General features: G+C 40.3%; 1 protein-coding gene across 1 annotated transcript in view; it reads left to right on the top strand.

Annotated features, from left to right (window-relative positions):
- The window catches only part of LOC143301059 (uncharacterized), a 44,414-nt gene that overhangs the window by 26,335 nt on the left and 3,218 nt on the right, over window positions 1-14,861 (top strand). The window contains exons 13-20 of the mRNA XM_076615064.1: window positions 1,911-2,004; window positions 3,283-3,430; window positions 4,047-4,077; window positions 5,023-5,174; window positions 6,572-6,607; window positions 11,269-11,352; window positions 13,394-13,464; window positions 14,600-14,724. Coding sequence (XP_076471179.1) covers window positions 1,911-2,004; window positions 3,283-3,430; window positions 4,047-4,077; window positions 5,023-5,174; window positions 6,572-6,607; window positions 11,269-11,352; window positions 13,394-13,464; window positions 14,600-14,724 — 741 coding nt within the window. The remainder of the gene's footprint in view (window positions 1-1,910; window positions 2,005-3,282; window positions 3,431-4,046; window positions 4,078-5,022; window positions 5,175-6,571; window positions 6,608-11,268; window positions 11,353-13,393; window positions 13,465-14,599; window positions 14,725-14,861) is intronic.

Raw genomic sequence — 14,861 nt, forward strand, 5'->3', positions numbered from 1 at the left:
TGTGTAGGAAAAAATCTACATTGATAGTGACACAAACACACTTGCAGACAGGAAAAAGAAAGAAAAAATAGGGTTGTTGCTGCACCATAGCAAGGTATTTTATTATTTTGATTTTTATTGTTATTTATTTTTATTTTTTATTTTAGTTTATTTATTTATTTATTTAATTATTATTTTTTAAATATAACTTTTGTTATTTTTACTTATTTATTTTATTTTATTTATTTTTATTGAATTTATTTTTTTATTTTTTTTTAAATTTTTTTTATTTTTTTAAATTTTATCTTCTTTTTTTTCTCAAGGCCTGACAAAGCACGTTGGGTTACGCTGCTGGTCAGGCATCTGCGTGGCAGATGTGGTGCAGCGTATATGGATTTGACCGAATGCAGTGATGCCTCCTTGAGCTACTGATACTGATACTGATACTGATACTGATAATCTCCAAAGAGAAATCTGTTGTGTACAGTACACTAAATACAGTACAATACAATACAATACAATACAATACAATACAGTACAGTGCAGTGCAGTACAATGCAATGTAATACAGCATAATTTGATACAATACAGCTCTGTACAACGCTGCAGTACAGTACAATACAATACAATACAATTCAGTGCAGTACAGTACAGTACAATTCAGTGCAGTACAGTGCAATACATTACAGTGCATCTCAATGTTTATTCTCCTTTGCAGGTGAAGACGAACATGAGCTTTGCACTGGGTGACTAATGAGTCCAATCTGGGCTATGAACTATCTGTGGCACTGTGGGTAGGGGGGTGTAGACGTTACTATCCAGGTTTAAGTGGGCCAAGCGCCTTCTGCTTGCGTTACTGGCATTTCAGAATGGCTGTACCGATCCCTAAGAATACAGTGCAATACAATAAAATACTGTACAATACAATACTATACAATGCTATACAATGCTATTCTATACTATACTATACTATACTATACTATACTATACTATACAATCTACAATACAATATTATACTGTACTGTACTATACTATATAATCTACAATACTATATAATAATATACTATACTATACAATCTACAATACTATACTAAACTATACTATAAATCTACGCTACAATACTATACTGTACTGTACTATACTATACAATCAACAATACAATACTATACTATACTATACAATACTATACAATCTACAATACAATACTATACTATACTATACAATCTACAATACAATACTATACTATACTGTACTATACTATACAGTAAACACAGTGCACAATGCAGTACAACACAATGCAGTACAACACAACACTACACAATGCAACACAGTGCAACACAACACAACACAGTGCAACACAACACAACACAACACAACACAGTGCAACACAACACAACACAGTGCAACACAACACAACACAACACAACACAACACAGTGCAACACAACACAACACAGTGCAACACAACACAACACAACACAACACAGTGCAACACAACACAGTGCAACACAACACAACACAGTGCAACACAACACAACACAACACAACACAGTGCAACACAACACAACACAACACAGTGCAACACAACACAACACAGTGCAACACAACACAACACAACACAACACAGTGCAACACAACACAACACAGTGCAACACAACACAACACAACACAGTGCAACACAACACAACACAGTGCAACACAACACAACACAACACAACACAACACAGTGCAACACAACACAACACAACACAGTGCAACACAACACAACACAGTGCAACACAACACAACACAACACAGTGCAACACAACACAGTGCAACACAATACAACACAACACAGTGCAGTACAACACAATGCAGTACAAACACAACACAAAACAACACAACACAGTGCAACACAACTTTGTTGTTGTTGTTTTTTGTAACGGTGGTCAGGAGGAGGACGATGACTTTCTGGACAAGGTGGAGGAGGAGAGGAGGAAGAACAAACAACGGCAGCGGATGAAGAAGAAACAGGGCGGCAGTGTCGGTAAGAGTGGTGTGTGTCGGACGGTTCTGTGGGTCACTGTGAAATTTTGTTTTTTAATTACACATACTTAACCGTGACCCAACTAGTGTACCTTTCTGCCCACTCATACCAGCACGGCAGATGCCGCATTCAAGCACATCAGTTCGCCTCATCACCTTGCTTGAACACAGATCCAGCATCAACGTCTCAAACAATTGGCGTTTGAAAGGTACACCAGTTGAGTCACGGTAAGTATGTTATTTAAACGTAATTTTAGATAGAAAATTCTCTCTCTCTCTCTCTCTCTCTCTCTCGCTCTCTCTCTTTCTTTTTTCTTTACGAGGGTAGGATGAAAACAGGCCGATAAGTGCCTATTCCTTTTCCCTCAATAAAAAAAAGTTTCGATTTCGATTTCAGTTTCGATTTTGATTTCTTCTCCCTCTCTCATTCTTTCTTTCAAATGCTACAAAGTTCCCTCTCTTTTTAGATTAAGTCTTTTAACTCTCTCCATACAAACGGCGAAAGAGACGACGTTAACAGCGTTTCACCCCAATTACCATCATCAAAATATTGCAAGCGGAAGGCTCTTATACTGAAGACGTGAATGTTGACAAAGAATGCCACAATTCTGATGACGGAAGCTAAAGGTTGGGTCATTCAGACACCCACTGGACATCCAAGGGGTCTGTGTAGAGAAGGAGAGAGGACTGGTTGTACTGAGTGAGTTAATGTCGTTTAGCAGTGTTTATGACATTCATAATTTTTCCTGGTTTTTATATTAAGGGGCATTCAAGCTTAGAGAAATTGCATAATTACAATGCTTTGGCCACACTTAAAGTTGAAGTTTTACTTACACACTTCTGCTTCACCCCTGAAGGCCGCATGATGAAGAAGAATGGGTTTATCAGTTGTAGACATGATGCTAACTGCTCTGATTTTTTTTTTTTTAACAGATTAATGCTTTTTTGTTTCTTTATTTTTTGTTTTGTTTTCTTTGTTGTTGTTTGGTTTGGGTTTGGTTTTTTTTGTGTGTGGGGTTTTTTTGTGTGGTTTTTTTGTGTTTTTTTGGTGTGTTATTTTTTTCTCTCCCTCTGAGGGATCTGAAGCTAACAGCTCTGATTTTTAGAAATGATTAATGTTGGTTTATTTGTTCATTTTTGGTGTGTTATCTTTTTCTCTCCCTCTGGTGGGACAGAATTATCATAGATTAAAAAAAATGTATATATTTTTCATTATGTTATTGTTATTTTATTTTCTATTTTTTCTCCCTTGGGGGGGTTGGGGGGGGGGAATGAATAGCTGCCCAGCCCCCGCCTGTGGACACTATGCAGGCAGCGTATGAGAGAGCACAGCGGGAGATCGACAGGGTGCTAGGACCTCGTCACAACGGCCACCCTGACACCACGCCCGCCGTCGCCGTGAGCAGGCACTGGGGAGAAATCAAGGTGTGGGTTTGTTAAAAATGTGTGTGTGTGTTGGGGAAGGAAGAGGAGGTTGAGTTTCCATTTCAAGGATGTGTTAAAGCATGCAGGCTGATCCTTAGAATCCGTAGGGGAGTAGGAGGAGGGGTAGGGGGGAGGGGGTTGTGGGGGGGGGGGGGCGGGAGAGGATGGATCAGGATTGGGATCAGGGGTGGTGATGCATTTGTGTCCATGCGCTTTTTGCTCTTTTTTTTTTTCTGTTTGTATTGTTTAATGATTCTTATACTTCACAATCATTGAAGTGAAGGGAATACTGCAGAGAGAAACTTGGTATTTTTCCTTTTTCTCTTTTTTTTTTTTTTTTTTTTTTTTTTTGTCCTTTTTTTTGAAAAAGGAGAGCCACAAAGTCTTTTGTTTTTACAAAGAACGTTTGTTGATCCATGCTGTGGTTTCCAGTCAACATTGAAGATGCTCTGCATTGACTGAGACGCAGTAATGTTGCAGCACCTTTGAATGTTTTGGTTGGTGGTTTTTGTTTTGTTTTGTTTGTTTTGGGGTTTTTTTTGCAAAAAAAATGTACAAATAGTTTCCAAGTGTCAAAGGGTTAATGAACTGTGTGTGTGTTGTGTGTTACATTTGCAGGTCAAAGAGACGGAGCAAGAGAGGGCAGGCGGTGAGTGTGTCACCATTCTTCTGTTCCTTGCTTCCGCACCTGTACATCGTTCTGTTAAAATAATGATAACAGTGATAGTGATAATACGTATGGCTGTTTGTCACATTTACAAGAAAAGGTTACACATACATTAACAAACTTTCATCAGGTGTTGCATACATGAACAAGCACATGCACACACATACAAACACGCCCGCACATACACACACATACAAACACACCCGCACATGCACACACGACCTTCTAGAAGTTCAAGGAGCACATTAGCCAGAATAAGATGGTAGGCAGAAAATATCTGTTGTATTCTAGCACATGTACTTTTTCAGTTCTTGTCAAAAAAAAAAAAAAAAAAAAGGTTTTGTTACATTGTATGTTTGTGTGTGTGTGTGTGGTTTTCTTGTTGTTTATAGATTTTACATCTTTGCACTTCAGGGGTTTTAGATGATAGTGTGCATATGAGTGCGCGTAAGTCTTTCGTAAATGTATGCATGTGTGTGAGTGTGTGTACATGCATGTTTGTGCGTTCCTGTCAATGTGCATAGGATTTTCTCTGAGATGTAAAGCATGCACATCAGTCTGAATGGAAATTGAAACAGTTGCTTGTTCCTTCATAAAGTTGTATATAAAAGAAAATGAAAGGAGACTTCCATCCTCCATAGAACAAACTTAAAGATAACTGGAGTAGAGAAACTTGCAGTTTTTTTATATAGAGATTTAATCTGAATATACAAATATGTTTTAGAAAATTATTTCATTTCTCCAGGAATATGAGTAATGCTACTAAATTAACTGTTCCAATCTGACCCCCCCTTTAAACTGATCTTTCTCATCTTAAACATTACATTTTGAAATTATACTCAACACATAAAAAGCTTGGATCTTTTTTTTTAAAGTGTATCACAAGTGAGTCTTGAAGGCCCTGCCTCTCTTGTTTCTCTTGTCCAGAATGCAGGATACAGAGAAGAAGAAGAAGAGGAAGAGGATGTGCCAGCCCCAGCCCTGCAGCCCAGCGAGTCGTTGGACGAGGTCAAGTCACGGGTGCACGCTCTACTGGATGATGCCTTCTCCCTCATCTCCAACAGCTACACCAGTATCGGGTAACCACCCAGATTTACTGTATTTCTTTTTTTTTTTCTTTTTTTACACCAGCATCGGGTAACCACCCACAGATTTACCATCTTTTTTTTTTCCATTCCATGTGTATTGTCTGCTGTGCAAGCATTTGATTGTTTCTTGTTTCTGTCTCTGTGGATGGGTAGGTGGCCCTGTTAAGATACATAACCCAAGTGTGGAAATTTTTATGCAGCCTAGATAAATCAAGTTCATTCATTCATTGTGTATTTGTTCATTTTTTTTATTCCAAATAGCAAACTGGTGCACAGATAATGGTATTGAATGACAATTGTTTTAATTTGTTTTAATGTTACCCCTCCACACCCAAAAGGATTGTTATGTCAGTGTTTGGTCTTTTTCTTTTGGTGAATTCCTTACGGTGGTTTGACAGTAATGTAGTTTTAAAGTCAGACAGACATACAGTACCAGAGCTACAGTCTTGTGTCTATGCTAATTCCATAGACTTAGAAAAAGTCTTATTACTGACACAATTCAGCCCAGTATTATAATGAATGGATGACAAAGGACAGCTTCCAACACAATGGACCACTTCATTAATCATGTATGATGAGTGCCAGTGTTCTGAGGAATCACAGTAAATCACTAACTTTAAACATGGCTGAACTTTTTATGTATTTCACAAAGTACGTGTGTTGATAGGCAATATCACAGACAGATGACAAAAAGATGATTAGTCATCAGCTTCCCAGCACACATGACTCATTTGTGCACTTCACAAAATCATTTAGTTTTTTAACACAAATTTTCCAATTGTGTGAGGGAAAAGAGTAGGTCACCAGCTTCATACACAACTAAGTCATTGTTTGTGTACTAAAAAATCATATGTTTATCAAGTGCCAGTATGTAGTGTGAGTGGGTGAAGAAAGTCAGTCATGACCAAACACTTTGTACACAAACACAACTGATGAGAAAGTCTAGTCATGACCAAACACTTTGTACACAAACACAACTGATGTATGTGTGTACTTCACAGATCTTGTACACAAACACAACTGATGTATGTGTGTACTTCACAGATCTTGTACACAAACACAACTGATGTATGTATGTACTTCACAGATCTTGTACACAAACACAACTGATGTATGTGTGTACTTCACGGATCTTGTACACAAACACAACTGATGTATGTGTGTACTTCACAGATCTTGTACACAAACACAACTGATGTATGTGTGTACTTCACAGATCTTGTACACAAACACAACTGATGTATGTGTGTACTTCACAGATCTTGTACACAAACACAACTGATGTATGTGTGTACTTCACAGATCTTGTACACAAACACAACTGATGTATGTGTGTACTTCACAGATCTTGTACACAAACACAACTGATGTATGTGTGTACTTCACAGATCTGCCGTCTCAGAAAGAAGCCGAAGCTTCAGAAGGTATATATGCACTGCATTGCTGTAACGACGTCACAGTCACTGGTTGGAAAAAAAGAAAGAAAGAAAAAAGATTCTGTTCAATTACCTTTTTTTCTTTTGCTGGTTGTTTCACTCCTTTGGTCACAAAATGTCCTCCCTTCCCTCCCTGTCTCCTTGTTTTCCTCCTGATGTTGTTATGTCGTTAACTCTCCACCCAGATAATCCTCTTCCCTCTCTGACACTGATCACAAATGGCCTGGGTTGTCTTGTTCCCCTGCTGTTAACTCTCTACCCAGATAATCCTCTTCCCTCTCTGACACTAATCACAAATGGCCTAGATTGTCTTGTTCCCCTGCTGTTAACTCTCTACCCAGATAATCCTCTTCCCTCTCTGACACTAATCACAAATGGCCTAGATTGTCTTCTTCCCCTGCTGTTAGCTCTCCACCCAGATAATCCTCTTCTCTCTCTCACACTGATCACAAAAAAAATTAATGGCCTAGATTGTCTTGTTCCCCTGCTGTTAGCTCTCCACCCAGATAATCCTCTTCTCTCTCTCACACTGATCACAAAAAAAATTAATGGCCTAGATTGTCTTGTTCCCCTGCTGTTAGCTCTCCACCCAGATAATCCTCTTCTCTCTCTCACACTGATACACAAAAAAATTAATGGCCTAGATTGTCTTGTTCCCCTGCTGTTAGCTCTCCACCCAGATAATCCTCTTCTCTGACACTGATCACAAATGGCCTAGATTGTCTTGTTCCCCTGCTGTTAACTCTCCACCCAGATAATCCTCTTCTCTCTCTCACACTGATCACAAATGGCCTGGGTTGTCTTGTTCCCCTGCTGTTAACTCTCCACCCAGATAATCCTCTTCTCTCTCTGACACTGATGCACTGGGTTGTCTGTTTCCGCTGCTGTTTAGCTCTCCACCCAGATAATCCTCTTCTCTTTCTGTACAGTGTCACAAATGGCCTAGATTGTCTTGTTCCCCTGCTGTTAGCTCTCCACCCAGATAATCCTCTTCTCTCTCTGACACTGATCACAAATGGCCTGGGTTGTCTTGTTCCCCTGCTGTTAGCTCTCCACCCAGATAATCCTCTTCTCTGACACTGATCACAAATGGCCTAGATTGTCTTGTTCCGCTGCTGTTAGCTCTCCACCCAGATAATCCTCTTCCCTCTCTGACAGTGATCACAAATGGCCTGGGTTGTCTTGTTCCCCTGCTTTTCAGCAAACCCCGTTTTTTTTGTTTTTTTCTGCTTATATTTCTTTTAATTTTTATTTTCATTTTTGCTTTTTCCTCCACACAACCTGAGCCCTAAGATGGCCCCTCGAAGTCAGCTTGGCAAAAAACTGTGTGATTTTATTTCCCCACTCCCTCAGTCACACCTGTTTTGGTTTTGGTTTTTTTTTTCCCCTGAAGTGGAGTATAACCAGTTACGGACATCAGTGTTGGTTCTGACCTGTTTTTGACTTGCAACTAGTTTTGAACATGGTCTGTATAATAACCCTATTTGTATGTATGTATGTGTGTGTGTGTGTGAGTATGTGCATGTGCATGTGTGTGTGTGTGTGTGTGTGATTAATCTTGCATTTTTCTGGCAAATACAATGATCAAAGAAAAAAACAACTGAAAGTCCCCGGGTAGGATGATGGTTGTTTCTAAAGACCTTTCCAGAGATCTACATGAAGACATTGCATGAGATGACAGAAGGCCTTTAACTTTTGATAAACAATGTTGTTGTTGTTTTTTATAAATTACACACTTATCATTTCTCTCAGAAACAGTCATCATTCACAGTCTCTGCTTTACACACTGTAATAAACATATATGAAAGGTTGATTGCACATGACCAGGTACTATGGCAAAAACAGACAACGTCATGTGCTGACAGCACGGGGACAGTGAGTTTGAACCCCGTAAAAGACATGTCCTTGAGGCTTTTTTCAGCCCTTGGACACCTGCCCAGAACTGAGCATGCTAAATCAGGATCAGATGGGAAGACTGGGATGACTGAACAGGCATCAGCCTGGTGTCTACCAGGCCCAAGAAATACAGACACTGGGCAGTGTTGGTAGAGACACATTCGATACCACTCTGAAAAACATATCCATGCGTGACGTGGATGACCGTCAACTGTGTAGTGCCAGTCTCTCCATTGCAGCCCACAGCACGTTTAGCTCTGGAGCCGGCCGTGGACTGAAAAATCCCGGAATGATATTGGCTCCGGTGGGGGTTTGAACCAGGAGATTTACACTTTCTGTGCTTTTGGAATGCCTGTCATCTGTGACTTGAGCAGTGTGAACAGAATGGAAGGTTTTAAACCTGTATGTTGTTTAGATTCTGAAAAGCTTAATAGGTTTCTTTTGATGCTTATTACTTGTTGTTAGCTTTCACTGTCTTGAATATATTAAGTTCTGTTTTTAAATATTGTAAAGATGCACACATCTCTCAGTTTTACTTGTATTTATTTTGGGAATATAATGTGCGGCCGCTTGTAAACTTATCCTTTTAGAGATGACATTAACTTGATATCTAAAAAGGAGGAGCATTTCAAATCAAACTGTGGATGTTTGCTGTTGAATTCTGTCACCAAGCCATGAGGGAAAAAAAATATATTGACCTGACATGTGTTCTTCAATACAAACGCTTATAAATCTGGAAGTGGCCCTTGTTGATAACTACACTCAGGACACATTTTTGGTAGTACAGAGTGCTGTCTGAAAAAACAGTAAAAAAACAAACAAACAAACAAACAAAAAAAAGAACTAAAGAGGATCACACTTTTAGTGATGATAATAATATTTGTTATGTGTATGGGACCTGATAAATGGTTGGTGTTTGTTGTTGGCGAGTGAAGGTAACATTGATATCAAAATCAAAAAACAAAAAAATTAGCGTGCAGTTCTGTACATCGAAACATAGGCTGACCAGGCTCATTAAAATAAGCTTTGAAATACCAGTCACAGCAAAGACAGCCACTTTCTAATCACCTTTTTTTATGTGATCATGGCGAATAAACTCTCAGAGGTGAGTCACTTGGGACAAGGAAGCGCTGGCAGTAGTGCCTGCACAGGTCGGGAAGCGAGGCCCACACATGTTTTCATGTTGCTGGCATTTTTCCATGGCCCGTTGCAACTCACCACTCTTGTCAAACTGACACTGGTGGGGGTGGGGGTGGAGGGGTGGGGGGGCATGGGAGATGGGGGGGGGGGAGCTGACAAGAGGACATCAGAGTGCTGTTGCAATTACGTTTTTTTCTCTCAGGAGTTGTGATCAGTTTGCTTCTTCTTCTTCTTCTGCGTTCGTGGGCTTCAACTCCCACGTTCACTCGTATATACGGAAGTGGGCTTTTTACGTGTATGACCGTTTTTACCCCGCCATGTAGGCAGCCATACTCCGCTTTCGGGGGTGTGCATGCTGGGTATGTTCTTGTTTCCATAACCCACCGAACGCTGACATGGATTACAGGATCTTTAACGTGCGTATTTGATCTTATGCTTGCGTATACACACGAAGGGGGTTCAGACACTGGCAGGTCTGCACATATGTTGACCTGGGAGATCGTAAAAATCTCCACCCTTTACCCACCAGGCGCTGTCACCGTGATTCGAACCCAGGACCCTCAGATCGAAAGTCCAATGCTTTAACCATTCGGCTATGGTGTCCGTCGATCAGTTTGCTGAAATCTGTCTGTTCCCTGAAGCCTCGCCCGATAAAGAATTCGAATTAATGAACTGAAGGCATCACGCGTGTTAAGCGTTATCTTTTGTTGTTTTCACAAACAGTGCATTTCAGTTTGTTTGTATTTTTACTTTAAAGTCTTACTTGTTGTTCCTTGTTAATCACTTAGTTGTAGTGTGTGAATGGAGGTATGCTGCTTTCAAGGATTCTGTTCAGTTCTCTTATGTTTCTGGTTTAATTGTTTGTCTTCATCACAAACTCTGAAGTTTTCTTCTTGTTGCTGTTTTGTCGTAGATAACAGTGGATGAAGTTGTGCAGTTGTGAAACTGGACATATACTGGACCAATTAGATGTGTGTGTTTGGATGTGTGTAGGGGTGAGGGTGGGGGCTCTGATAATGTTTGTTGTCCATGACAGTTAGATCTGGCAGAATACTGCGTGTGTATGTAAGTGTGTGGATATGTTGGTATGTGTGTTTGTGCATGTGTATGATTGTGTGTCTGTGTCATGTATGGTATTGTAGGATCATGTTTGTATGTATGTGTGTGTGTGTGTGTGTGTGTCTGTGTGTGTGCATGTGTGTATGTGTGGATGCACATACGTGTGTCTGTTTATCTGAGCATTTGTGTTCATGTGCATAACACATACCTGGATATCACATGCTCTTGCACATGTCTTCCCCTCCAAAAGTCAGAGAGAGAGAGAGAAACCATGATGTAACTGCCATAGAATTCTCCCATCTTTTGCAACAAAATTGATTAAAACTGTCCTTTGCCTTAATCAAGTTAATGTGGTGTGTTTAAAGGAACATCCTGCATTATCAGGGATGTATGTATACATACATACATACACATATATATATATATATATATATATATAAAGATAATTTTTAAAAAGCCTGCTGATGGAAATGATGTGCTTTTGTGTGTGTAAAGGAATATATATATATATATAAGATAAGGAATACAAAACCGCTGACCTACATGTATTTCAGGAACAGGGTGGCCCCAGCCTCCCCCAGCAAGCAAGGCCCCAATGAAGGACCCACAGCAGCTGAAACCCAGCCACAGCTTGCTGTGTGAGTGAAGTCAGACAACCCATGTTATGTTCATTGTGACGTTCACCGAATTTCTCATCGTTAACTCATTCAGCCCTGGGGACATTTTTTTTTTTTTTTTTTTTTTTTTTTTTTGCAGCCTTGGTAGGCTCCTGTGCAATATTGATGGGACTAAAAAAAGATAATAAAAAGGAATATATACTGTTTTTACTCCAAATTACATGTGGAAACATCTGGAAATACTGTAGGAGTTAGTTCCCTTCCCTTGCTGTTTATACAAACGTAAGAATGTGAAATTTGTTTAAATGAGATGAACTTTGACACCAAAGCAGTGCTCAGGTGTGGAGCTCAGTGAGTTAAGGGCAGTAAGTAGTGAGTGAATCTTGTGAAGAAACGCAGTTGTTGCTTGGTTTCATGCTTTGTGAAGGACACAGATCAACACTTATTTACTTACATGTTATGGCAGTATGGATAAATGTAATGGGTAAAAACCTGTTGTAACTTAGAAAGAAAGAAAAAGAAACAAGAAAAAAAATCCTGGCTGTATGGGTAAATGAGATGGATAAGAATTGTCATATTCTAACTTTTTTGTGCAGAATTCTAGGTTAATATGCATTTCAAACCTCATCATCATGTCTTGAAAAAAAAAAGAAAAAAAGAAATGCATCATGTTGGAAAGATGATAACAAGTGTTGCTGATGCAGATAGGTCTGTAAGAACAATAATAATAACGACAAAGATATAAGAGGTATGGATGCTAATAGGTCTGTGAGAACAATGATAATGACAAAAGATATAAGTGGTATGGATGCTGATAGGTCTGTGAGAACAATGATAATGACAAAGATATAAGAGGTATGGATGCTGATAGGTCTGTGAGAACAATGATAATAACGACAAAAGATATAAGTGGTGTGGATGCTGATAGGTCTGTGAGAACAATGACAATGACAAAAGATATAAGTGGTATGGATGCTGATAGGTCTGTGAGAACAATGATAATGACAAAAGATATAAGTGGTATGGATGCTGACAGGTCTGTGAGAACAATGATAATAATGACAAAGATATAAGTGGTATGGATGCTGATAGGTCTGTGAGAACAATGATAATGACAAAAGATATAAGTGGTATGGATGCTGACAGGTCTGTGAGAACAATGATAATAATGACAAAGATATAAGTGGTATGGATGCTGATAGGTCTGTGAGAACAATGACAATGACAAAAGATATAAGTGGTATGGATGCTGATAGGTCTGTGAGAACAATGATAATAATGACAAAGATATAAGTGGTGTGGATGCTGATAGGTCTGTGAGAACAATGATAATGACAAAGATATAAGTGGTGTGAATGTTGATAGGTCTGTGAGAACAATGATAATGACAAAGATATAAGTGGTGTGGATGCTGATAGGTCTGTGAGAACAATGATAATGACAAAAGATATAAGTGGTATGGATGCTGATAGGTCTGTGAGAACAATGATAATAACGACAAAGATATAAGTGGTATGGATGCTGATAGGTCTGTGAGAACAATGATAATGACAAAGATATAAGAGGTATGAATGCTGATAGGTCTGTGAGAACAATGATAATAACGACAAAGATATAAGTGGTGTGGATGCTGATAGGTCTGTGAGAACAATGATAATGACAAAAGATATAAGTGGTATGGATGCTGATAGGTCTGTGAGAACAATGATAATGACAAAGATATAAGTGGTGTGGATGCTGATAGGTCTGTGAGAACAATGATAATGACAAAGATATAAGAGGTATGAATGCTGATAGGTCTGTGAGAACAATGATAAAAACGACAAAAGATATAAGTGGTGTGGATGCTGATAGGTCTGTGAGAACAATGATAATGACAAAGATATAAGAGGTATGAATGCTGATAGGTCTGTGAGAACAATGATAATAACGACAAAGATATAAGTGGTATGGATGCTGATAGGTCTGTGATAACGATGATAAAAACGACAAAAGATATAGGAGGTGAGAATGATGATAAAAGAGATGACGATGACAACAACAAGTGTTGCTGATGTGGCAGATCTCCGCCCCGGGGCAACATGCCGGCAGTGGAAGAGGTGCAGGACATGGGGCTGGCCCCCAAACCTGGAGGTGAGGGCACTGGTAGAGTGCAGGTTAACGAGATGCTGGCAAAAAAAAAAAAAAAAAAGTATGTACCTTCCCCCCTCCCCCCTCACCCCCATGAAAATGGAGTATAACTGTTCGAATCTCAGTGACAGCGCCCGGTGGGTAGAAGGTGGAGATTTTTCCGATCTCCCAGGTCAACATATGTGCAGACCTGCTAGTGCCTGAACCCCCTTTGTGTGTATACGCAAGCAAAAGATCAAATACGCATGTTAAAGATCCTGTAATCCATGTCAGCGTTCAGTGGGTTATGGAAACAAGTACATACCCAGCATGCACACCCCCGAAAGCGGAGTATGGCTGCCTACATGGCGGGGTAAAAATGGTCATACACATAAAATTCCACTCGTGTATATACGAGTGAACGTGGGGGTTGCAGCCCACGAACGCAGAAGAAGAAGAAGGAGTATAACTGCCTACATGGCAGGGGTAAAAATGGTCATACATGTCAAAGGACACTGGTGTGTAAGAGTGAACATGGGAGTGGCAGCCCACAAACGAAGAAGAAATTCTTTAGATCTTTGTTCGGTGAAGGCTGCATTGTTTGGAGGGAGGAGGAGGTGGGTTGGGAGGGGGGGGGGAGAGCAGTCCTGGATGTTTGTCCAGGTGGGAGGTCAGTTTGGTGTTCAAACATGGGAGCCCCGGAAGATAAGGGGGGGACACCCTCACAGATACATCTCTCTATGCCTGGGGACAGGGAAATTACAGGGAACTGTCGATGCCCTCTGGAACCATGCCATGTTCTTCTTCGGTGAAGTGGCAGTAATTTCATGTGTACACACCCTTACGGGCATGTGTGCATGTACTCACACGTGCATGCATGCATGCACACGCGCTTGCTTGTATGGAAGCATGCACAGAGACACATGGACATCGTGCCCATGTGGGCGTTCTTGCACACACACTGTTCGATTTTTGCAAGTGAAACTGTTAGCCAGTAAAGGTGCATTCAGATTTATGAGCATGTGTGTCTTTTCTTCCTCCCTTCTTTCCACCTTGCTTCCATTTCTGTTCTTTCTTTACATGTTTCCTTCCTTCCTTCCTTCCTTCCTTCCTTTCTCCCTTTCATTTCGTTTCCTTCTTTCTGTCTTGACGTCATCAGAGAAGCTGCACACTCCAGTGCTGGTGGACAGGACGTACGGTGACTATGACGCTGACGGCCTGATCACCTGGAGCCCCTACAGGGCTGCTGACGAGTCGGCCCGCATCGTGCTGCCAGAGTCACAGGTGAGGTCATGCACTTCAGCTTCATGACGGGCGCAATAGCCGAGTGGTTAAAGCGTTGGACTGTCAATCTGAGGGTCCCGGGTTCGAATCACGGTGATGGCGCCTGGTGGGTAAAGGGTGGAGATTTTTACGATCTC

Source organism: Babylonia areolata, chromosome 27, assembly GCF_041734735.1.
Source record: "Babylonia areolata isolate BAREFJ2019XMU chromosome 27, ASM4173473v1, whole genome shotgun sequence".
NCBI classification, from domain to species: Eukaryota; Metazoa; Mollusca; class Gastropoda; order Neogastropoda; family Buccinidae; genus Babylonia; species Babylonia areolata.